Source organism: Trachurus japonicus, unplaced genomic scaffold, assembly GCF_045865225.1.
Source record: "Trachurus japonicus isolate A0001 unplaced genomic scaffold, Traja_1.0 AP031100.1".
Taxonomy (NCBI): domain Eukaryota; kingdom Metazoa; phylum Chordata; class Actinopteri; order Carangiformes; family Carangidae; genus Trachurus; species Trachurus japonicus.
The window spans coordinates 305,001-328,376 of NW_028221233.1; the positions used below are offsets into that span (position 1 = coordinate 305,001).

General features: G+C 42.0%; 1 protein-coding gene across 1 annotated transcript in view; it reads left to right on the plus strand.

Annotated features, from left to right (window-relative positions):
- Positions 1 to 23,376, plus strand: part of LOC146959761 (copine-4-like) — a gene marked incomplete at its 3' end in the record, with an annotated part of 49,019 nt that overhangs the window by 18,174 nt on the left and 7,469 nt on the right. The window contains exons 9-13 of the mRNA XM_085772937.1: positions 3,193 to 3,279; positions 14,553 to 14,612; positions 16,660 to 16,793; positions 18,532 to 18,586; positions 20,513 to 20,564. Coding sequence (XP_085629063.1) covers positions 3,193 to 3,279; positions 14,553 to 14,612; positions 16,660 to 16,793; positions 18,532 to 18,586; positions 20,513 to 20,564 — 388 coding nt within the window. The remainder of the gene's footprint in view (positions 1 to 3,192; positions 3,280 to 14,552; positions 14,613 to 16,659; positions 16,794 to 18,531; positions 18,587 to 20,512; positions 20,565 to 23,376) is intronic.

The window sequence follows — 23,376 nt, forward strand, 5'->3', positions numbered from 1 at the left end:
GTCTTAATCTTATCGGTTAACGGTTAATAATCGGTTAACGAGCGTCGGTTATCGGTCAGAAAAAAAATTCAAAATGTGCATCCCTAACAGGAATATCAACTCTTTACTTGCTTCAAGTAAAAAAAACTTCTTGGCGCATGTTTGAGTAGCCACCTGACGCTGTCTGTGGAAAAAAATGTACACTTGAAGCAAGTAAAGAAATATATAAATATAAATATATAGTTATGTCTTTATAGTTATGTTGATATTATTATTTAGTTGTCGACTCGCCCAGAATTTCCTACTTTCAGTTTCCCAGACGCTACCCGATGGGTCATGAGAATAACGCCGCCGGATCGTCGTTTATGGTGGGAACTACGGCGGTATCTGATCGTCTTCCAACCTCTGACTCCTGTTTTTGATCAATGAAAACATTCTTGGTAAATGTTTTATCTTTCGTCCGTCTTGCGCCGGTCAAAGAATTTCACCGTGCGCACAAAGGCTCATGGGAAATGTAGTGAAAACACTTTGCTTTCTGAAACTCCTCGTTCTCCCTTTAAGATTCATTCAGCAGCAACATTTTTGATCTGCTACATTTATCTGAACATATTCTCTCTTTTCAAAGCCTGGACTGTAGGGATGTGAATCTTTGAGTGTCTGGATAGATGCATCACCTGTAACAACGGCGCTCTGCTCTCCAGCTGGTTCACCTGCAGCTGCACAGACCAGCTGTCAGAGCTCCTGGTGTTTGGCTGCACTCAGTCTGAAAAGAGTTCAACACGTGAAGCTCTGAGCTCCGTCTGAGGCCGAGCAGCTGATCCAGAAACAGCTGCAGCAGCGGCAAGAAAAACAAAACGGTACGATCGTACGGAAGCCTGTGAGGACGCGGAGAAACGGGGGAAACGTTAAAAAAAAAAATGATTTTTGAAGTTTATAAATCGATTCAGAAAAATTGCAATTCTTACATGAATGGATTCCCCCCCCACCCTCCCCCCCTAGTGAACCCACTCCCCTACATGTGGATTTTCACGGCTGTGTGAAGAAGTGTGAAGGTTTTACAGCCAAAACACTTTTTTTTGGTCAGAAACTAATATTTTGGACCAAGTCTAAATGTTGACTCGTATTGATGCACTGATAAAAATTAAGTGCTTCATCTACTCTAAAAGAAGGAATCTGAAGATTTTCAGTTTAATGTCTCCTGTTGTGTCTGTCCCCGCGTCGCCACGGCAGCGATGAATGGGAGCGGATTGAAGTTCTGCTGCTTAGGCTGTTTCCATCCCTCAAAGCCACAGACAGCGTCAGATGGAGACTCAAACATGCAGCCAGAAGTTTATTTACTTCAACAAGTCGACATTTTTGTAAAACTAGATCTAATTCAAAGTCTCCCAGAGTCTCACGCGAGACCCAAGTTGTCGCTCGGTGTGTTCAGGAGCAGTGGGAAGCTCCCGTTTGTATCATAAACACAGGAATATCAACTCTTGACTTGCTTCAAGTAAAATAAACTTCTCGCGCATGTTTGAGTAGCCACCTGACGCTGTCTGTGGAAAAAAATGTACACTTCAAGCAAGTAAAGAGTTGATATTCCTGTGTTTATGACACAAGCGGTAGCTCCGACTGCACCTGAACACACCGAGCACGGCAACTGGGTCTCGCGCGAGACTCTGGGAGACTTTGAATTAGATCTAGTTTTACAAACATGTCGACTTGTTGAAGTAAATAAACTTCTGGCTGCATGTTTGAGTCTCCATCTGACGCTGTCTGTGGCTTTGAGGGCTGGAAACAGCCTAAGCAGCAGAACTTCAATCCGCTCCCATTCATCGCTGCTGTGGCGATGCGGGGACAGACACACAACTACCGCAAAACAGGAGACATTAAACTGAAAACCTTCAGATTCATTCTGTTAGACCTAAAATGTTAGGAACATACAGCCCTGAGTTGAATTTGCCTGGAATTGTCCTTTTTAAAAAAGTAAGGCAACTTTTTGCATCATTTTATCCTGTAGATCAAACAAGAGTAGACTTTGTATGTGCAACATTCATTTTGCAAGTAGTCAACTTACTTTTGCAGGTGATGTCAACTTACTTTTGCAAATAAAGTCAACTCAATGGTATTAAGTTGCCTTCACTTGCAAAAGTAAGTTGATTAGTAGCAAGTTGATGTTAGCAGGGGCGTTGCTAGGAATTCTGGGCCCCCTGAAAGAATACTAAAGTGGGCCCCTGCCCCCTGACTTTTCCACTTTTTTTCTTAGACTACATACGTATTATCGTTTTTTATTTAGCCTACTTTGTTTTGATGCTAATGCAGCGTTACTATGAGTATTAGTCAGGGTCTTACGCAGAATAATTCAGTCATACAAAGATCAGACTACTGGGGTTTTTTGTGGGCCCTTCTGGCGCTGGGCCCCTAGAATTAACATCACCTTTCTCCCCTATACAACGGCCCTGGATGTTAGTAGCAAAATTAAGTTGACTGTACTTGCAAAATGAATGTGGTAGACTACTTTAGTTTGATCTATGTGATAAAATGATAGAAAAAGTTGCCTTACTTTTTCTCTGTAGATAAAACATGAGATATTTTTGTTATGGGGATCTACTTAAATTAAGCATCAAGCATCCGTTGACGCTTGAATCAGGTGAAGAAGCAGGTTCTTAGGTAAAATATGAATCATTTCATCAATGTTTATGGCTGGTCACACTCTGTTGTTTTATTAGGTGTCAGTTTGAGGATTATGAGCTGAATTCTTCTATTGTTCAGATCTGTCAGGACGGTTAACGAGAATCTGACTCAACACAAATCTACTTTCACTTTACAGAACAACAGACAACAAATCATGTAGCTCAGTGGTTCAGCATCCACTGATCTCAGGCCAGCTGTGTGTGTGTGTGTGTGTGTGTGTGTGTGTGTGTGTGTGTGTCACTGAACTGTTAAATTGATTCTCCAGCTGAGGGAGACGGTTGACGTGACTCTAAGCTGCTTCCTGCTGGTTAACACATGACATACACACACACACACACACACACACACTCTGACTCACCCTAGTGGTCGCCAGAGGAACTGCAGCCTCTGAGTTCTGGTTCTGGATCAGTTTAACCCACTTCCTCCTCATGACTCTGCATATTCATCGTCCCACTTTCTCCCCCTCAGTCGAAACCACATGCAGGTGTTTAGTCTGACACCTGAGTGTGTGTGTGTGTGTGTGTGTGTGTGTTGCAGGTGCAGTGGCCGTGCATGAATCCTAAATACAAAGTGAAGAAGAAGAACTACAAGAACTCTGGGATTGTGATTCTCAACCAGTGTAAGGTGAGAGAATGAAGACTTCCTGTTTGTTTAAAGGGCTCGTCAAACGACCCTGCAATGATCCGGGTTTTAATCGGCTCGGCTCCAATCGGTTTATTATTAGGGTCCGGGCAGCGCAGCTGCCGGGACACTATTGTATTCCTAGGAATTCTTCTTCTTCTTCTTCTTCTTCTTCTTCTTCTTCTTCTTTCTTTCTTTCTTCTTCTTCCAAGGAAGTCATACTTCCCATGGGCGAAAACTCACCAAACTTTGCACAAAGGTTCAGTCCCATGCCAGATTCACTCAACTCCAAGGACATGTGCCTAGGGGGGGCACAATAAGCGTTTAAATTTAAAAACTTTAAAAATTCCTACCAAACCAACGGTAGATGCTACAGTGTTGAAACTTCACCACAATGTAGCCTCAATACTGCTGAAACTTTTGTCCACTTAAACTTATTACAAATTATGAAGTCCATCACTCTGTTTTTTTCAATAACTGTAAAACTTTTAAAATGTATCTCCTCCCACAATTTTTGCTCAATTGACACCAAACTTGCTACAGAGCATCTCCAGACCGTCCTCCACAAAACTTGTTTCTCGGATTTTTGATTAAGCAAAAATTGAGCCTACAGTGCATGAAAACGTTTGACTGTAAACAGTACTGTAAACATATACCATCAAATTCTTGATAAATACATTTTCAAACTTCCTGAAAAAAAATGAGAATATTCTGGAGTCATGGTTGATGAAGTTTAGCAAATATCAGAATTTTATCTCAAAAACTGAATTTTCTAGAACATTTTGAATTCTGCTCTCATGGGAACAACTGCAGCCAATGTGAGAGTGGAATTTATAAACATCATATTTTCTCTTATGAAGCAAAACACGTATCATTAAAAACAAATCACCAACATTTCCATGCTGTCAAGATGCAATTTATGTATTATCAGATTTTTGTTTAGATGACTGAATTATTGACATTTTGACCATTTCATCACAACAGCTGCCCGGGCACTGGCTCACCTGAGTGGATAAATGAAGCTACACAGCAGGTCTCACTACCAGCTAATTAGCTCAGCGAGTTAGGAGCTGGTTCTTGGTGTCAGAGATTGTGAGTTCGAGACCCAACAAGGATGATGATGACAGATCAAGATGTCACATGTCCTCAAGCTGTTTTGCTGTCTAAATGCAATTTATGTATTAACAGATTTTTGTTTAGATACTTTTTGAAATCTGCCTTGACAACAGCTGCCCGGGCACTGACTCACCTGAGTGGATAAATGAAGCTACACAGCAGGTCTCACTAACAGCCAATTAGCTCAGCGAGTTAAGAGCTGGTTCTTGGTGTCAGAGATTGTGAGTTCGAGACCCAGCAAGGGAGATGATGACGATGATGATCCAAATAGCTTGGACTGGACCATGTGCGAAAGCTCTTAACATCTTAGACTCATAGTAGATGTTTGACAAATACATATCATTATTTTACCTCAAAAACTGATTTTTCTTTTTACTGTGGTTTCAAATCTGCCTACACGACAGTGAATGGCTTACTCAATTTGTGAAGCCACTGTTGAATGCCACTTGTCAAGTAGCTCAGTGCGATAGACAACGGTCTTTGGTTCCCGAGGTTGTGGGTTCAATCCTCAACTAATGCAAATTGAACATTATAAGGTCAACTGTCCTGTCTTCCTATTCTCCTGTTTGTTGCTCAGAATTGCCTAAATTTGCCCAAAAGTAGCTCGGACCCGACCCATCGCTGCGCAGCAGCTATAATTAGGGTCCGGGCAGCTAAGCTGCCGGGACACTATTGTATTCCTAGGAATTCTTCTTCTTTCTTTAGGGTCCGGGCAGCTAAGCTGCCGGGACACTATTGTATTCCTAGGAATTCTTCTTCTTTCTTTCTTTCTTTCTTCTTCCAAGGAAGTCATACTTCCCATGGGCGAAAACTCACCAAACTTCACAGAAACATCCGACCCCATGCCAGATTCACTCAACTCCAAGGACATGTGCCCCCCCTCCTAGGGGGGGCACAATAAGCGTTTAAATTTAAAAACTTTAAAAATTCCTACCAAACCAACGGTAGATGCTACAGTGTTGAAACTTCACCACAATGTAGCCTCAATACTGCTGAAACTTTTGTCCACTTAAACTCATTACAAATTATGAAGTCCATCACTCTGTTTTTTTCAATAACTGTAAAACTTTTAAAATGTATCTCCTCCCACAATTTTTGCTCAATTGTCACCAAACTTGCTACAGAGCATCTCCAGACTGTCCTCCACAAAACTTGTTTCTCGGATTTTTGATTAAGCAAAAATTGAGCCTACAGTGCATGAAAACGTTTGACTGTAAACACTACTGTAAACATATACCATCAAATTCTTGCTAAATACATTTTCAAACTTCCTGAAAAAAAATTAGAATATTTTGGAGTCATGGTTAATGAAGTTTGGCAAATATCAGAATTTTAATTCAAAAACTGAATTTTTGAGAACATTTTGAATTCTGCTCTCATGGGAACAACTGCAGCCAATGTGAGTGTGGAATTTTTAAACATCAGATTTTCTCTTATGAAGCAAAACACTTATCATTAAAAACAAATCACCAACATTTTCATGCTGTCAAGATGCAATTTATGTATTATCAGATTTTTGTTTAGATGACTGAATTTCTGAAATTTTGACCATTTCATCACAACAGCTGCCCGGGCACTGACTCACCTGAGTGGATAAATGAAGCTACACAGCAGGTCTCACTACCAGCCAATTAGCTCAGCGAGTTAAGAGCTGGTTCTTGGTGTCAGAGGTTGTGGGTTCGAGACCCAGCAAGGGTGATGATGATGATGATGATGATGATGACAGATCAAAATGTCACATGTCCTCAAGCTGTTTTGCTGTCTAAATGCAATTTATGTATTAACAGATTTTTGTTTAGATAACATAATTTCTGACTTTTTGACCATTTTTGAAATCTGCCTTTACAACAGCTGCCCGGGCACTGGCTCACCTGAGTGGATAAATGAAGCTACACAGCAGGTCTCACTACAAGCCAATTAGCTCAGCCAGTTAGGAGCTGGTTCTTGGTGTCAGAGGCTGTGGGTTCGAGTCCCAGCAAGGGTGATGATGATGATGATGACAGATCAAAATGTCAGTTGTCCTCAACACGAAACACAAGACAATTGTCCTAATGGTGGCACCACAGCAAGCTTCTAATTTTAAAAATCCAAATAGCTTGGACTGGACTATGTGCGAAGGCTCCTAACATCTTAGAGTCACAGTAGATGTTTAACAAATACATATCATTACCTCAAAAACTGATTTTTCTTTTTACTGTGGTTTCAAATCTGCCTACACGACAGTGAATGGCTTACTCAATTTGTGAAGCCACTGTTGAACTGCCACTTGTCAATTAGCTCAGTGCGATAGACAACGGTCTTTGGTTCCCGAGGTTGTGGGTTCAATCCTCAACTGGTCCAAATTGGACATTATAAGGACAACTGTCTTGTCTTCCTATTCTCCTGTTTGTTGCTCAGAATTGCCTAAATTTGCCCAAAAGTAGCCCGGACCCGACCCATCGCTGCGCAGCAGCTATAATTAGGGTCCGGGCAGCTAAGCTGCCGGGACACTATTGTATTCCTAGGAATTCTTCTTCTTTCTTTAGGGTCCGGGCAGCTAAGCTGCCGGGACACTATTGTATTCCTAGGAATTCTTCTTCTTTCTTTCTTTCTTTCTTCTTCCAAGGAAGTCATACTTCCCATGGGCGAAAACTCACCAAACTTCACAGAAACATCCGACCCCATGCCAGATTCACTCAACTCCAAGGATATGTGCCCCCCCCTCCTAGGGGGGGCACAATAAGCGTTTAAATTTAAAAACTTTAAAAATTCCTACCAAACCAACGGTAGATGCTACAGTGTTGAAACTTCACCACAATGTAGCCTCAATACTGCTGAAACTTTTGTCCACTTAAACTCATTACAAATTATGAAGTCCATCACTCTGTTTTTTTCAATAACTGTAAAACTTTTAAAATGTATTTCCTCCCACAATTTTTGCTCAATTGTCACCAAACTTGCTACAGAGCATCTCCAGACTGTCCTCCACAAAACTTGTTTCTCGGATTTTTGATTAAGCAAAAATTGAGCCTACAGTGCATGAAAACGTTTGACTGTAAACACTACTGTAAACATATACCATCAAATTCTTGCTAAATACATTTTCAAACTTCCTGAAAAAAAATTAGAATATTTTGGAGTCATGGTTAATGAAGTTTGGCAAATATCAGAATTTTAATTCAAAAACTGATTTTTGAGAACATTTTGAATTCTGCTCTCATGGGAACAACTGCAGCCAATGTGAGTGTGGAATTTTTAAACATCAGATTTTCTCTTATGAAGCAAAACACTTATCATTAAAAACAAATCACCAACATTTTCATGCTGTCAAGATGCAATTTATGTATTATCAGATTTTTGTTTAGATGACTGAATTTCTGAAATTTTGACCATTTCATCACAACAGCTGCCCGGGCACTGGCTCACCTGAGTGGATAAATGAAGCTACACAGCAGGTCTCACTACCAGCCAATTAGCTCAGCGAGTTAAGAGCTGGTTCTTGGTGTCAGAGGTTGTGGGTTCGAGACCCAGCAAGGGTGATGATGATGATGATGATGATGATGACAGATCAAAATGTCACATGTCCTCAAGCTGTTTTGCTGTCTAAATGCAATTTATGTATTAACAGATTTTTGTTTAGATAACATAATTTCTGACTTTTTGACCATTTTTGAAATCTGCCTTTACAACAGCTGCCCGGGCACTGGCTCACCTGAGTGGATAAATGAAGCTACACAGCAGGTCTCACTACAAGCCAATTAGCTTAGCCAGTTAGGAGCTGGTTCTTGGTGTCAGAGGCTGTGGGTTTCGAGTCCCAGCAAGGGTGATGATGATGATGATGACAGATCAAAATGTCAGTTGTCCTCAACACGAAACACAAGACAATTGTCCTAATGGTGGCACCACAGCAAGCTTCTAATTTTAAAAATCCAAATAGCTTGGACTGGACTATGTGCGAAGGCTCCTAACATCTTAGAGTCACAGTAGATGTTTAACAAATACATATCATTACCTCAAAAACTGATTTTTCTTTTTACTGTGGTTTCAAATCTGCCTACACGACAGTGAATGGCTTACTCAATTTGTGAAGCCACTGTTGAACTGCCACTTGTCAATTAGCTCAGTGCGATAGACAACGGTCTTTGGTTCCCGAGGTTGTGGGTTCAATCCTCAACTGGTCCAAATTGGACATTATAAGGACAACTGTCTTGTCTTCCTATTCTCCTGTTTGTTGCTCAGAATTGCCTAAATTTGCCCAAAAGTAGCCCGGACCCGACCCATCGCTGCGCAGCAGCTATAATTCTTTCTTTCTTCTTCCAAGGAAGTCATACTTCCCATGGGCGAAAACTCACCAAACTTCACAGAAACATCCAAACCCATGCCAGATTCACTCAACTCCAAGGACATGTGCCCCCCCCTCCTAGGGGGGCACAATAAGCGTTTAAATTTAAAAACTTTAAAAATTCCTACCAAACCAACGGTAGATGCTACAGTGTTGAAACTTCACCACAATGTAGCCTCAATACTGCTGAAACTTTTGTCCACTTAAACTCATTACAAATTATGAAGTCCATCACTCTGTTTTTTTCAATAACTGTAAAACTTTTAAAATGTATCTCCTCCCACAATTTTTGCTCAATTGACACCAAACTTGCTACAGAGCATCTCCAGACTGTCCTCCACAAAACTTGTTTCTCGGATTTTTGATTAAGCAAAAATTGAGCCTACAGTGCATGAAAACGTTTGACTGTAAACACTACTGTAAACATATACCATCAAATTCTTGCTAAATACATTTTCAAACTTCCTGAAAAAAAATTAGAATATTTTGGAGTCATGGTTAATGAAGTTTGGCAAATATCAGAATTTTAATTCAAAAACTGAATTTTTGAGAACATTTTGAATTCTGCTCTCATGGGAACAACTGCAGCCAATGTGAGTGTGGAATTTTTAAACATCAGATTTTCTCTTATGAAGCAAAACACTTATCATTAAAAACAAATCACCAACATTTTCATGCTGTCAAGATGCAATTTATGTATTATCAGATTTTTGTTTAGATGACTGAATTTCTGAAATTTTGACCATTTCATCACAACAGCTGCCCGGGCACTGACTCACCTGAGTGGATAAATGAGGCTACACAGCAGGTCTCACTACCAGCCAATTAGCTCAGCGAGTTAAGAGCTGGTTCTTGGTGTCAGAGGTTGTGGGTTCGAGACCCAGCAAGGGTGATGATGATGATGATGATGATGATGATGACAGATCAAAATGTCACATGTCCTCAAGCTGTTTTGCTGTCTAAATGCAATTTATGTATTAACAGATTTTTGTTTAGATAACAGAATTTCTGACTTTTTGACCATTTTTGAAATCTGCCTTTACAACAGCTGCCCGGGCACTGGCTCACCTGAGTGGATAAATGAAGCTACACAGCAGGTCTCACTACAAGCCAATTAGCTCAGCCAGTTAGGAGCTGGTTCTTGGTGTCAGAGTCTGTGGGTTCGAGTCCCAGCAAGGGTGATGATGATGATGATGACAGATCAAAATGTCAGTTGTCCTCAACACGAAACACAAGACAATTGTCCTAATGGTGGCACCACAGCAAGCTTCTAATTTTAAAAATCCAAATAGCTTGGACTGGACTATGTGCGAAGGCTCCTAACATCTTAGAGTCACAGTAGATGTTTAACAAATACATATCATTACCTCAAAAACTGATTTTTCTTTTTACTGTGGTTTCAAATCTGCCTACACGACAGTGAATGGCTTACTCAATTTGTGAAGCCACTGTTGAACTGCCACTTGTCAATTAGCTCAGTGCGATAGACAACGGTCTTTTGTTCCCGAGGTTGTGGGTTCAATCCTCAACTGGTCCAAATTGGACATTATAAGGACAACTGTCTTGTCTTCCTATTCTCCTGTTTGTTGCTCAGAATTGCCTAAATTTGCCCAAAAGTAGCCCGGACCCGACCCATCGCTGCGCAGCAGCTATAATTAGGGTCCGGGCAGCTAAGCTGCCGGGACACTATTATATTCCTAGGAATTCTTCTTCTTTCTTTCTTTCTTTCTTCTTCCAAGGAAGTCATACTTCCCATGGGCGAAAACTCACCAAACTTTGCACAAAGGTTCAGTCCCATGCCAGATTCACTCAACTCCAAGGACATGTGCCCCCCCCTCCTAGGGGGGGCACAATAAGCGTTTAAATTTAAAAACTTTAAAAATTCCTACCAAACCAACGGTAGATGCTACAGTGTTGAAACTTCACCACAATGTAGCCTCAATACTGCTGAAACTTTTGTCCACTTAAACTTATTACAAATTATGAAGTCCATCACTCTGTTTTTTTCAATAACTATAAAACTTTTAAAATGTATCTCCTCCCACAATTTTTGCTCAATTGTCACCAAACTTGCTACAGAGCATCTCCAGACCGTCCTCCACAAAACTTGTGTCTCGGATTTTTGATTAAGCAAAAATTGAGCCTACAGTGCATGAAAACGTTTGACTGTAAACAGTACTGTAAACATATACCATCAAATTCTTGATAAATACATTTTCAAACTTCCTGAAAAAAAATGAGAATATTCTGGAGTCATGGTTGATGAAGTTTAGCAAATATCAGAATTTTATCTCAAAAACTGAATTTTTGAGAACATTTTGAATTCTGCTCTCATGGGAACAACTGCAGCCAATGTGAGAGTGGAATTTATAAACATCATATTTTCTCTTATGAAGCAAAACACTTATCATTAAAAACAAATCACCAACATTTCCATGCTGTCAAGATGCAATTTATGTATTATCAGATTTTTGTTTAGATGACTGAATTTCTGACTTTTGGCCATTTCATCACAACAGCTGCCCGGGCACTGGCTCACCTGAGTGGATAAATGAAGCTACACAGCAGGTCTCACTACCAGCTAATTAGCTCAGCGAGTTAGGAGCTGGTTCTTGGTGTCAGAGATTGTGAGTTCGAGACCCAGCAAGGGTGATGATGACAATGACAGATCAAAATGTCACATGTCCTCAAGCTGTTTTGCTGTCTAGATGCAATTTATGTATTAACAGATTTTTGTTTAGATAACAGAATTTCTGACTTTCTGAAATCTGCCTTGACAACAGCTGCCCGGGCACTGACTCACCTGAGTGGATAAATGAAGCTACACAGCAGGTCTCACTACCAGCTAATTAGCTCAGCGAGTTAAGAGTTGGTTCTTGGTGTCAGAGGCTGTGGGTTCGAGACCCAGCAAGGGTGATGATAATGATGATGACAGATCAAAATGTCAGTTGTCCTCAACACGAAACACAAGACAATTGTCCTAATGGTGGCATCACAGAAAAAAAAAAAATCCAAATAGCTTGGACTGGACCATCTGCGAAGGCTCCTAACATGTTAGACTCATAGTAGATGTTTGACAAATACATATCATTATTTTACCTCAAAAACTGATTTTTCTTTTTACTGTGGTTTCAAATCTGCCTACACGACAGTGAATGGCTTACTCAATTTGTGAAGCCACTGTTGAACTGCCACATGTCAATTAGCTCAGTGCGATAGACAATGGTCTCTGGTTCCAGAGGTTGTGGGTTCAATCCTCAACTGATGCAAATTGGACATTATAAGGTCAACCGTCCTGTCTTCCTGTTCTCCTGTTTGTTGCTCAGAATTGCCTAAATTTGCCCAAAAGTAGCCCGGACCCGACCCATCGCTGCGCAGCAGCTATAATTAGGGTCCGGGCAGCGCAGCTGCCAGGACACTATTGTATTCCTAGGAATTCTTCTTCTTCTTCTTTCTTTCTTTCTTCTTCTTCCAAGGAAGTCATACTTCCCATGGGCGAAAACTCACCAAACTTTGCACAAAGGTTCAGTCCCATGCCAGATTCACTCAACTCCAAGGACATGTGCCCCCGGGGGCACAATAAGCGTTTAAATTTAAAAACTTTAAAAATTCCTACCAAACCAACGGTAGATGCTACAGTGTTGAAACTTCACCACAATGTCGCCTCAATACTGCTGAAACTTTTGTCAACTTAAACTTATTACAAATTATGAAGTCCATCACTCTGTTTTTTTCAATAACTGTAAAACTTTTAAAATGTATCTCCTCCCACAATTTTTGCTCAATTGACACCAAACTTGCTACAGAGCATCTCCAGACTGTCCTCCACAAAACTTGTTTCTCGGATTTTTGATTAAGCAAAAATTGAGTCTACAGTGCATGAAAACGTTTGACTGTAAACACTACTGTAAACATATACCATCAAATTCTTGCTAAATACATTTTCAAACTTCCTGAAAAAAAATGACAATATTCTGGAGTCATGGTTGATGAAGTTTAGCAAATATCAGAATTTTAATTCAAAAACTGAATTTTCTAGAACATTTTGAATTCTGCTCTCACGGGAACAACTGCAGCCAATGTGAGAGTGGAATTTATAAACATCATATTTTCTCTTATGAAGCAAAACACTTATCATTAAAAACAAATCACCAACATTTCCATGCTGTCAAGATGCAATTTATGTATTATCAGATTTTTGTTTAGATGACTGAATTTCTGAAATTTTGACCATTTCATCACAACAGCTGCCCGGGCACTGGCTCACCTGAGTGGATAAATGAAGCTACACAGCAGGTCTCACTAACAGCCAATTAGCTCAGCGAGTTAGGAGCTGGTTCTTGGTGTCAGAGATTGTGAGTTCGAGACCCAGCGAGGGTGATGATGATGACAGATCAAAATGTCAGTTGTCCTCAAGCTGTTTTTCTGTCTTATGTATTAACAGATTTTTTTGTTTAGATAATAGAATTTCTGACTTATTGAAATCTGCGTTCACAACAGCTGCCCGGGCACTGACTCACCTGAGTGGATAAATGAAGCTACACAGCAAATTTCACTACCAGCCAATTAGCTCAGCGAGTTAGGAGCTGGTTCTTGGTGTCAGAGGTTGTGAGTTTGAGACCCAGCAAGGGTGATGATGATGACAGATCAAAATGTCAGTTGTCCTCAACACGAAACACAAGACAATTGTCCTAATTATCGCGTCACAGAAAGCCTCTAAATTTAAAAATCCAAATAGCTTGGACTGGACCATGTGCGAAGGCTCCTAACATCTTGGATTCATAGTAGATGTTTGACAAATACATATCAGAATTTTACCTCAAAAACTGATTTTTATTTTTACTGTGGTTTCAAATCTGCCTGCACGACAGTGAATGGTTTACTCAATTTGTGAAGCCACTCTTGTCCTGCCTCTTGTCAATTAGCTCAGTGCGATAGACAATGGTCTTTGGTTCCCGAGGTTGTGGGTTCAATCCTCAACTGATGCAAATTGGACATTATAAGGTCAACTGTCTTGTCTTCCTATTCTCCTGTTTGTTGCTCAGAATTGCCTAAATTTGCCCAAAAGTAGCCCGGACCCGACCTATCGCTGCGCAGCAGCTATAATAATTAAATAATAATTTATGTGACGTCCAGGAAGGTAATTTTTTTCAGGGCGGAGTGATGTGTGCTGTTACATTCTGTATCCATCAACGTAGCCTATTGTCTTTTTTTTCCTTTTTTTTCTAGAATTTTAAAACTTTGTTTTGGTGAGATTTTTTTTTTTAGAAATATTACCACATTTTCCTGGATTTTTTTCTTTTTAATCTTTTCTTTTTTTGGATAATTTTTATCACTTTTTTTGTTGTTGAAATTTTAACATTTTTCTATCATTTTTATCATTTTTTTTTAAAATCTTTTTTTAATTTCTTTTTTTGAGAAATTTTGAACACTTTTTTTTTTCTTGTTTTTTTTTACTTTTTGGTTTTTTTTTAGTTTTTTTTTTAGAAATCTTACCACATTTTTCAAGATGTTTTTTTTTATTTTTTTATTTACTTTTTTGGGGGGGAGAAATTGTACCACGTTTTTCCAGAAATTTCTCTATAATCTTTCCAAAAAATCCCGCCATTGGCCCTAATTTGAACGTACATTGACTAAAAACGTAACGTTCTTCAGTCTCAGAACAAATATTTGTGTATTTCTGGACAACTTGTGGTCCCGCCTTTTTGACCACACGTCAAAGCTTCAACATTCACCAGTAGGGTATTTAAAGGGACAGTTCAACATTCACCAGTAGTAGTAGTATTTACTGACCTGTTTAATGTCGTCTGCTTTTCTTCTCCTGTCTCCTGCTCCTCAGATCATCAAGATGCACTCGTTCCTGGATTACATCATGGGAGGCTGTCAGATCCAGTTCACAGTGAGCACACAACACACACACACACACACACACACACGCACACACGCACACGCACACACACACACACACACACACACACACACACACACACACATACACAGGTCTCAGGTCATCGTCCTGCTTCATATTCCATCTCTGGGTCCCATGTTCACAGCATCTCCGGCTTCCCCCCTGACAACGGTTACCATGGCGACACACTCACGGCTCCGTGTCCCAGTTAGAGCTGGGATGTGACCAGTTAAACCAGTCGGATGCTGACACAGTTCACTGAGGATCAGAGTGATGAAGAGGAGGAGGAGGAGGCTCCTCTTCATCACTCTGATCCTCAGGGTTTTGTTCATGACAGAGACAGATAAATAGATAAAGTTTCATTCAAACTCACAGAATCAACTCTTAACCCTTGGATGATCCCTCAATGTGTACCACTTCCATGACCCCTGGACAAAATTTAGACATCAGTTACTCCCACAATATTAGTGATACATATCGGGCTGGGTCTGGACTAAACATGAAAACCACTTTTGACATGAGTTTCAACATGTTTAACCCCTTCCTGGCCAGTTGTTTTTGCTGCAAAAACACAACATTTCTATGGGGCTCTATGGGCTTTATGGCTGGTGACAGTATTTTAGTGATAAAAAGAGAGATATCCAAAATCCCCTCGGTGAAAACTTCTGACTATATAATATGTCAACAAAATAAAACAAGAATTTTGAAAGGGGCTTTATCCATTGTTCAGATTACGGTTCTGGAAATTAGCACATTTCATTAGATATTGCCTCATTTACATATTTAAACATAAAATTTGACAAAACTTGTAATATAAAGGGGGGGGGGGGGGTCGGGAAAGTGTGAGAGGTGGACAAACATGTCCAGGAGGGTATTGACACAGAGGAAACACACACACACACATTGAGCTGAGATAGCAACAGTGTGTTTGCTGCCGTATTGTTTTCATCCCTCCTCCTCCTCCTCATGTTTACACCTGTCTTCCTCTTGTTGACACGTGTCAACTTGCAGCTTCCTGTGGGAGTGGCTCTTCCTGCTCAGTGTGTAAATGTTTCATCAGCAGCTGTTTGTCACCAAGACAGTGTTCTTCCTCCTCCCTATTCTTCTTTTTCTTCTACTCCTTTTTCTTCCTCTATCTCTTCTTCTTAAAGGGATAGTATCATTTTTTAAAAGTGTGGTTGTATGATCTACAAATAGCCCCTAAGTACTTTAATTGCAGTAGAAGACTCTCTGCACTCCTCCCGTTAGCAGTTTTTATTTGGACCTAACCAACTGCTGATCGGCGGGCTCTAACCCTGGGCGGAGGGATACGTGAGTTGGTTAGGTCCAAATAAAAACTGTGTTTTTCCTGCACTTTGAGGGGCTGGAAAAAATATATTATAGTGAACAATGGAACTGTGTAATTTTTTTTCAGGTAAAACCTCTTTTAGGCCGTGAAAATAGGCCGTTTCTTTGGGTCTGTTCACAACAATGTATGTTGTAAATCTCTGGGCAGGGCTATTATGGGCTGGCGTTGCTAACGGGAGGAGTGCAGAGAGTCTTCTACTGCAATTAAAGTACTTAGGGGCTATTTGGAGAGCATACAACCCCACTTTAAAAAAATGATATGCAAGGCAAGGCAATTTTATCTATATAGCCCGTTTTACAAACAGTTTGTCTCAAAGGGCTTCACATGGCATCGTAACAACATCCTCTGCCCTTAGACCCTCACATCCACTGAGGAAAAATTCCATAGAAAACCCTTTAAACAGGGAAAACCAGGAGAAACCTCAGGGTGAGCAACAGAGGACGGTGAGCACCCAGGACGGATACTATCGATATACTATATGATACTATCCCTTTAATCTTCCTCTTCCTCTCTTTCCTCTTCTTTGCTGTTTTCCTCCACTCTTCATCCTCTTCTCTCATCCTCTCTGTTATTAAACGTTAAATGAGTCATGTGGTCATTAGCAGCCCGTGGCCCCGCCTCCCTGGCCTCTGATTGGCTGTGGCCTCTGATTGGCTCTGGCCTCTGATTGGCTGTGGTCTCTCTCTGCAGGTGGCCATCGACTTCACGGCCTCGAACGGGGACCCTCGTAACAGCTGCTCGCTGCACTACATCCACCCGTACCAGCCCAACGAGTACCTGAAGGCTCTGGTGGCCGTGGGTGAGATCTGCCAGGACTACGACAGGTGGGTCCTCATCAACCTCCTTCTGGGTCAAGTTTTATTTTTTATAAGTGTTTATTTCACACCAGTCCACAGTAACCAGACAAAACAAACTCACACATCAACGTACCAAAACACCAACAACACAAAAAACAACAATTGACCCAATGTGTTCCCTACCTCCTATCTTTCCTTCCTTTTTCCCTTCCTTCTGCATGTCCTCCCATCTTTCCCTTTGTCCTTCCTTTCGTCCTTCTTTCCCTTCGGCCTTCTTGCCTTCCTTCCTTTCTTTTTCGTCCTTTCTTCCTTGACCCAGAAGGACAACAGGAGGGTTAAAGCAGGAGACACTCATCGGTTCAGGGTTCAATCAGGAGTTCATAGCGAGTTAATATACATTTTTAACGTCTAGCTTTACTGTGCCTTCACACCAAAAGCTTCCAAAGTGTCAAAACGCCGGAAGTCAATTCATTTTCAATGAGAGCCCGGCGACACCGAGCGTCCAAAGCGTCAATAGGCGTCACCGCGTGTGACAGTTGAGGGTCCCGTCACTATGCCTCCAATTGATCATGTGCCCTGGCTACTTGGCCAAAGGGATGTCCCTTTGGGTGACTGGCAAGCGCGCATGACTCTTACCCGGGAGGTGTGGGTTCAATCCCCGCCCGGGCCCTCTTCACCTTGCCACACGCGCTTCCAAAGCGTCCAAAGCGTCCAAAGCGTCCAAAGCTTCCAAACTGTGCGTTCACACCAAAAGCTTCCAAAGCGTCAAAAGCGCTCGAGGGTGGGTGTCAGACAAGACAGCTCCCACAACGGCAAATATTTTCAGCCGCTTTGGCCGCTCGTCAGGTGACTGACGTCAAAGTTCGATCGCGCTGGTCATTGGGGAGCCGAAATACAAAAAAAAAGAAAAAAAAAGGCAACCGACGGACATCTCTATTCTGACAGGCTGCCGCCGGTTGCCGCTTAACCGCGTCATAGCTAATTACCCTAAAGTTAAACCTGGCTCAACTTCTCGTCTGGTGACGCTTTGGAAGCGCGGCGACGCCTGTTGACGCTTTGGACACTCAGTGTCGCCAGGCTCTCATTGAAAATGAATTGACTTCCGGCGTTTTTGACGCTTTGGAAGCTTTTGGTGTGAACGCACAGAAAGCTTCCAAAGCGTCCAAAGCGTCCAAAGCGTCACCAGACGAGAAGTTGAGCCAGGTTTAACTTTAGGGTAATTAGCTATGACGCGGTTCAGATGTCCGTCGGCTGCCTTTTTTTTGTATTTCGGCTCCCCGATGACCAGTGCGATCGAACTATGACGTCAGTCACGTGACGAGCGACCAAAGTGGCTGAAAATATTTGCAGTTTTGGAAGCTGTCTGAAGCCCACCCTCGAGCGTTTTTGACGCTATGGAAGCTTTTGGTGTGAACGCACAGTCAGACGTTTGATATTAAAAGTTTGGTTTTGTTCTCTGGAGATGAAACAACTCTGAGTTTGAAGATGTGAGAGACGCAGCTTTTATTCTGAAGGGCCAGGTGAGCAGCTTCACCTGACGAGCCTGAACCTGAACCTGAACCTGGACTTTGACCAGCTCTCCTCCCTCCTCAGCCAATCAGGAGTCATTTCTTTAGCTTTGTGTTGAAGGAGCTCGGTCTGAATGAGCTCATTACTTCCTGCTGCTGTCGACCAATCACAGACCTCCTGCTGTCGACCAATCACAGACCTCCTGCTGCCTCTTCTCAGACTCATCACCACTTTTTTTTTTATTTCTTTCTCTCAGTGATAAAATGTTCCCGGCGTTCGGCTTCGGCGCTCAGATCCCTCCAGACTACAAGGTAACGGAGCCGCTCTGCTCCCAGCATGCTCTCTGTCTGGGGAGGATGGAGGGATGGATGGATGGATGGATGGGTGGATGGATGGATGGATGGATGGATGGATGGATGGATGGATGGATGGATGGATGATGGACGGACGGACGGACGGACGGACGGATGGTAGATAGATAGATAGATGATGGATGGATGGAGGGATGATGGATGATTTATGGATGGATGGATGGATGGATGATAGAGGGATGACTGATGGATGGAGGAATGGATGGATGGATGGACGGATGGATGGATGATTTGTGGATGGATGGATGGAGGAATTAATGGATGGATGGATGGATGGATAGATAGATGGATGGATTTATGGATGATGGAGGGATGGATGATTTATGGATTAATGGATGATAGAGGGATGACAGATGGATGGATTGATGGAGGGATGGATGATTTATGGATGGATTGATGGATGATAGAGGGATGACAGATGGATGGATGATGGATGGATGAAGGGATGGATGGATGGATGATGGATGGAGGGATGGATGGATAGATAGACGATAGATGGATGATAGATGGATGGATGCTTCTGTATCATGTCAACAAACATTCAGAATGTCATAAAAAGTAAAAATAAAGGTGAAGAAGTTCATGAAGCTTGTGTTAAATATCTACTGCTGCTCTCTGGGGGGCGGGGCTTGGGGGGGCTGCTTCGTTGTGACATCACAAAGTGACAGGAAGTCCTGACAGCTGGTAGAAGGTTTAGAGTAGAGCACTGTAAAAGAGAGTAAGGACGCCTCCATTAACTCCCGTGGTAAGGGTTTAAGGGTTTAAGGGTTTAAGGGTTTAAGGGTTTTGCGCCCCTAGTGGCAGGATATGGGTATTGCAAAAGCGCCCAGAAAACCCATTCACTCCAATGTATGTGTGTTGACCACTTGCTGGTAAATTGATGAAAACTGCCGTGTTTTTGTTTTTAGGTGTCTTGGTCATATCAAATTATACTTAGAATTTGTTTATTACAAAATGTAGATTGAAACATTCATGTAGACAACTATTTTTTTTTACTGGCCTATGTGTTAATATTTATCTGTAAAGGATCCTCAATGATGCTATTAACGTGGGTGATCTATAAATGTCCTTAAATTATTGAAAACACCACACTGCTCATTCACCAACAATGCAGAGATGTCAGTTCTTGGGCGCTTTTGCAAAACCCATATTCCTCCACCAGGAGGCGCTGCCATTGGACCAATGCTGTTGTTAATCTCTTTTACAGTGCTCTAGTTTCTAGAGTTCCTCACTGCAGACTGAACAGGTTCAATAACTCATTTGTTCCCGTTATAAGGTCAGATAAAACCAGAGCTCAGGTGATTTGCGTTTGCTCGTTTTGTATAGGTTTGTACTTGTCCTACTACAATTTTAGCACTTTTTGTTTTACCTTTATTAGGTGTTATCTACTAATTTTTTAATGCACCATGTTTCCTGCACACTCCGGCACTTTGTATGATGTGGATGCGCATATCTATTGTATGTTTGTGTTTGTGTGTGATCGTATGTTCTGTGTTGCGGCTGCAGCTATAGGGGCGAATGGCCCAGAACAAATTCCTTCACTTTGTGGGACAATGAAGTTAATCTTGATCTTGACTCTTGAACGGCCTCTGTGAGTTCAGTCGTTTAATAAAGGCACAGGGGGAAGGAGGATGGGTAGGAGGTGAGGAGGGGGTGGGGGAGGAAGGGGAGGGAGGGGGGGTCAGCTGCTCAGATTAGATGTCAGGAAGAGGAAAGTGAAACAGAAGATGAAGAGGGATGAAGGTGAGCAGAGCTAGTACTAATCTCTTTGTTGAACCTCTTTTTTGTAGTTTTCTTTTTTTTAATGTAGATCAAACAGAATTTCTCTGTCTCCCCCCTTTCTCTCCCTCCCCCCTCCCCCTCTAGGTCTCCCACGACTTTGCAGTGAATTTTAACGAGGACAACCCAGAGTGTGCAGGTACGTCTGAGAGAAGAGAGACAAGTTTGATTCAAAGACCTGATCTGAGTCCACCTGGAGGACTCATGGAGGGTTTTTAAAAACAAACCACCTTTGTTTCTTTCATCAAAGTGCTGATTGATCTCTAGTTGATCAGAGCTGCTGCTCCGTTCGTTTCTGCTGCACAACGTTTAAGATCTGAACTGAAACTGAGAGAAATAAAAACAAGACCACAACATAGGACCAAGGACTCACAGAGACACAAACGAGCTACAAAACCAGTACAAAAAGCAACAGACCAGGCTAAAGGCTAATGCTAAGCTAAATATGATCAATGTGATCCCTCGCTTTATTGTGACTGGTCCCTCGCTTTATTGTGACTGGTCCCTCGCTTTATTGTGACTGGTCCCTCGCTTTATTGTGACTGGTCCCTCGCTTTATTGTGACCGGTCCTTCGCTTTATTGTGACCGGTCCTTCGCTTTATTGTGACCGGTCCCTCACTTTATTGTGTCTCCAGATTGGTCCCTCGCTTTATTGTCCCTCACTTTATTGTGACTGGTCCTTCGCTTTATTGTGACCGGTCCTTCGCTTTATTGTGACCGGTCCCTCACTTTATTGTGTCTCCAGATTGGTCCCTCGCTTTATTGTCCCTCACTTTATTGTGACTGGTCCTTCGCTTTATTGTGACTGGTCCTTCGCTTTATTGTGACCGGTCCTTCGCTTTATTGTGACCGGTCCCTCACTTTATTGTGTCTCCAGATTGGTCCCTCGCTTTATTGTCCCTCACTTTATTGTGACTGGTCCTTCGCTTTATTGTGACTGGTCCTTCGCTTTATTGTGACTGGTCCCTCACTTTATTGTGTCTCCAGATTGGTCCCTCGCTTTATTGTGACTGGTCCCTCACTTTAATGTGACCGGTTCCTCGCTTTGTTGTGACTGGTCCCTCGCTTTGTTGTGACTGGTCCCTCGCTTTATTGTCCCTCACTTTATTGTGACCGGTCCCTCGCTTTATTGTCCCTCACTTTATTGTGACTGGTCCCTCGTTTTATTGTGAGTGGTCCTTCGCTTTATTGTGACTAGTTTCTCGCTTTATTGTGACTGGTCCCTCACTTTATTGTGACTGGTCCTTCGCTTTATTGTGACCGGTCCCTCACTTTATTGTGACTGGTCCCTCTCTTTATTGTGACTGGTATTGTTATTAGTGCATTCTGTCAAATTTTTAAATATTATGGTTATCATGTCTTATTTCAATTAATCTTAATATTGTATCTGTTTAGCACTTTACCTGCCCAGGGACTAACAGGCGGAAATTAGCAATTGCTGCTATAACCTGGCTCAAAGCATCTCTTCTTGTTTTACAAGATTAATGTTTCTTTGTGCATTGTCCCTGTTTTAAATAAATAAATTCAATCAATCAAAGTCCCTCCCTTTATTGTGTCTCCAGATTGGTCCCTCGCTTTATTGTGACCGGTCCCTCACTTTATTGTGACTGGTCCCTCACTTTATCGTGTCTCGTCCCTTGCTTTATTGTGACCAGTCCCTCACTTTATTGTGACCGGTCCCTCGCTTTATCGTGTCCCCAGACCGGTTCTACACTTTATTGTGACTGGTCCCTCACTTTGTTGTGACCGGTCCCTCGCTTTATTGTGACCAGTCCCTCACTTTATTGTGACTGGTCCCTCACTTTGTTGTGACCGGTCCCTCGCTTTATCATGACCGGTCCCTCACTTTGTTGTGACCGGTCCCTCGCTTTATTGTGACCAGTCCCTCACTTTATTGTGCCTGGTCCCTTACTTTATTGTGACCGGTCCCTCGCTGTATTATGTCCCCTAGAAACGCTGCTGTTGTGTTGGGAGATGAAGTTGTTTTCTGAGTCTGCAGCTCCTCTGTGTCTTGTGTGTGTTTTGTGAAGCTGCAGCGCGTTGCGTTGAGCCCTCGGGGCCACCGTACATCACAGAACGCCTCAGATCTTTATCTCAAGCTTTGATATTTTTATTCTCATGAATAAAAATGAAGCAAAACAAACTTCAGTTTCACTCCGGCTCTTCTGATTGGACGAGCAACAGTTAGACAGTTCGATCCTCAGCAGCGTCAGGGTCAATCGATAACTGATCAATAACCGATCAGGTCACAGAGGGAGAGAGGAACTGAACTTTAATCTTTTCACATTAAAGGGATAGTTCACCCAAGATTGAAATTTCATTCTCATTATCTCCTCCCCCTCATGTGGACTAAGGGCTGGGAGAAGTTTCAGAGTCCTCCGTGGCTTCTCTGAGTTACAGGGGGTCTCGGCGTAGCAGTGCATGTCCATTTAACAGTTGCAAATGGATACCAACTGTCTTTGTAACAAAAAGACACACCAAAAAACATCCAAATACCTCCATGCTGCTCGTACGTAATGTCCGTCTTGTATTGAAGCCCCGAAATGCGGAATCGTCCCCCAAAAAATTAAATAAGTCTATATTTCAAGCTTGTTTGTAGCGGAAGATCCTCTTCCCGATTCGTCATATTTGGATGAACTGGGAAGAGAACAAACCCTGGTTCGTCCAAATATGACGAACCGGGAAAAGGAGCTTCCGCTACAAACAAGCTTGAAATATAGACTTATTTAATTTTTTCGGGACAATTTCGCATTTCGGAGCTTCAATACAAGATGGACATTACATACGGGCAGCATGGAGGTATTTGGATGTTTTTTGGTGTGTCTTCTCCCAGCCCTTAGTCCACATGAGGGGGAGGAGATAATGAGGGAGATTTCAATTTTGGGTGAACTATCCCTTTAAGAGTTTTGGCGACAGAGGGAACCGATCGCTGCCTCTGTATTGATCGGTA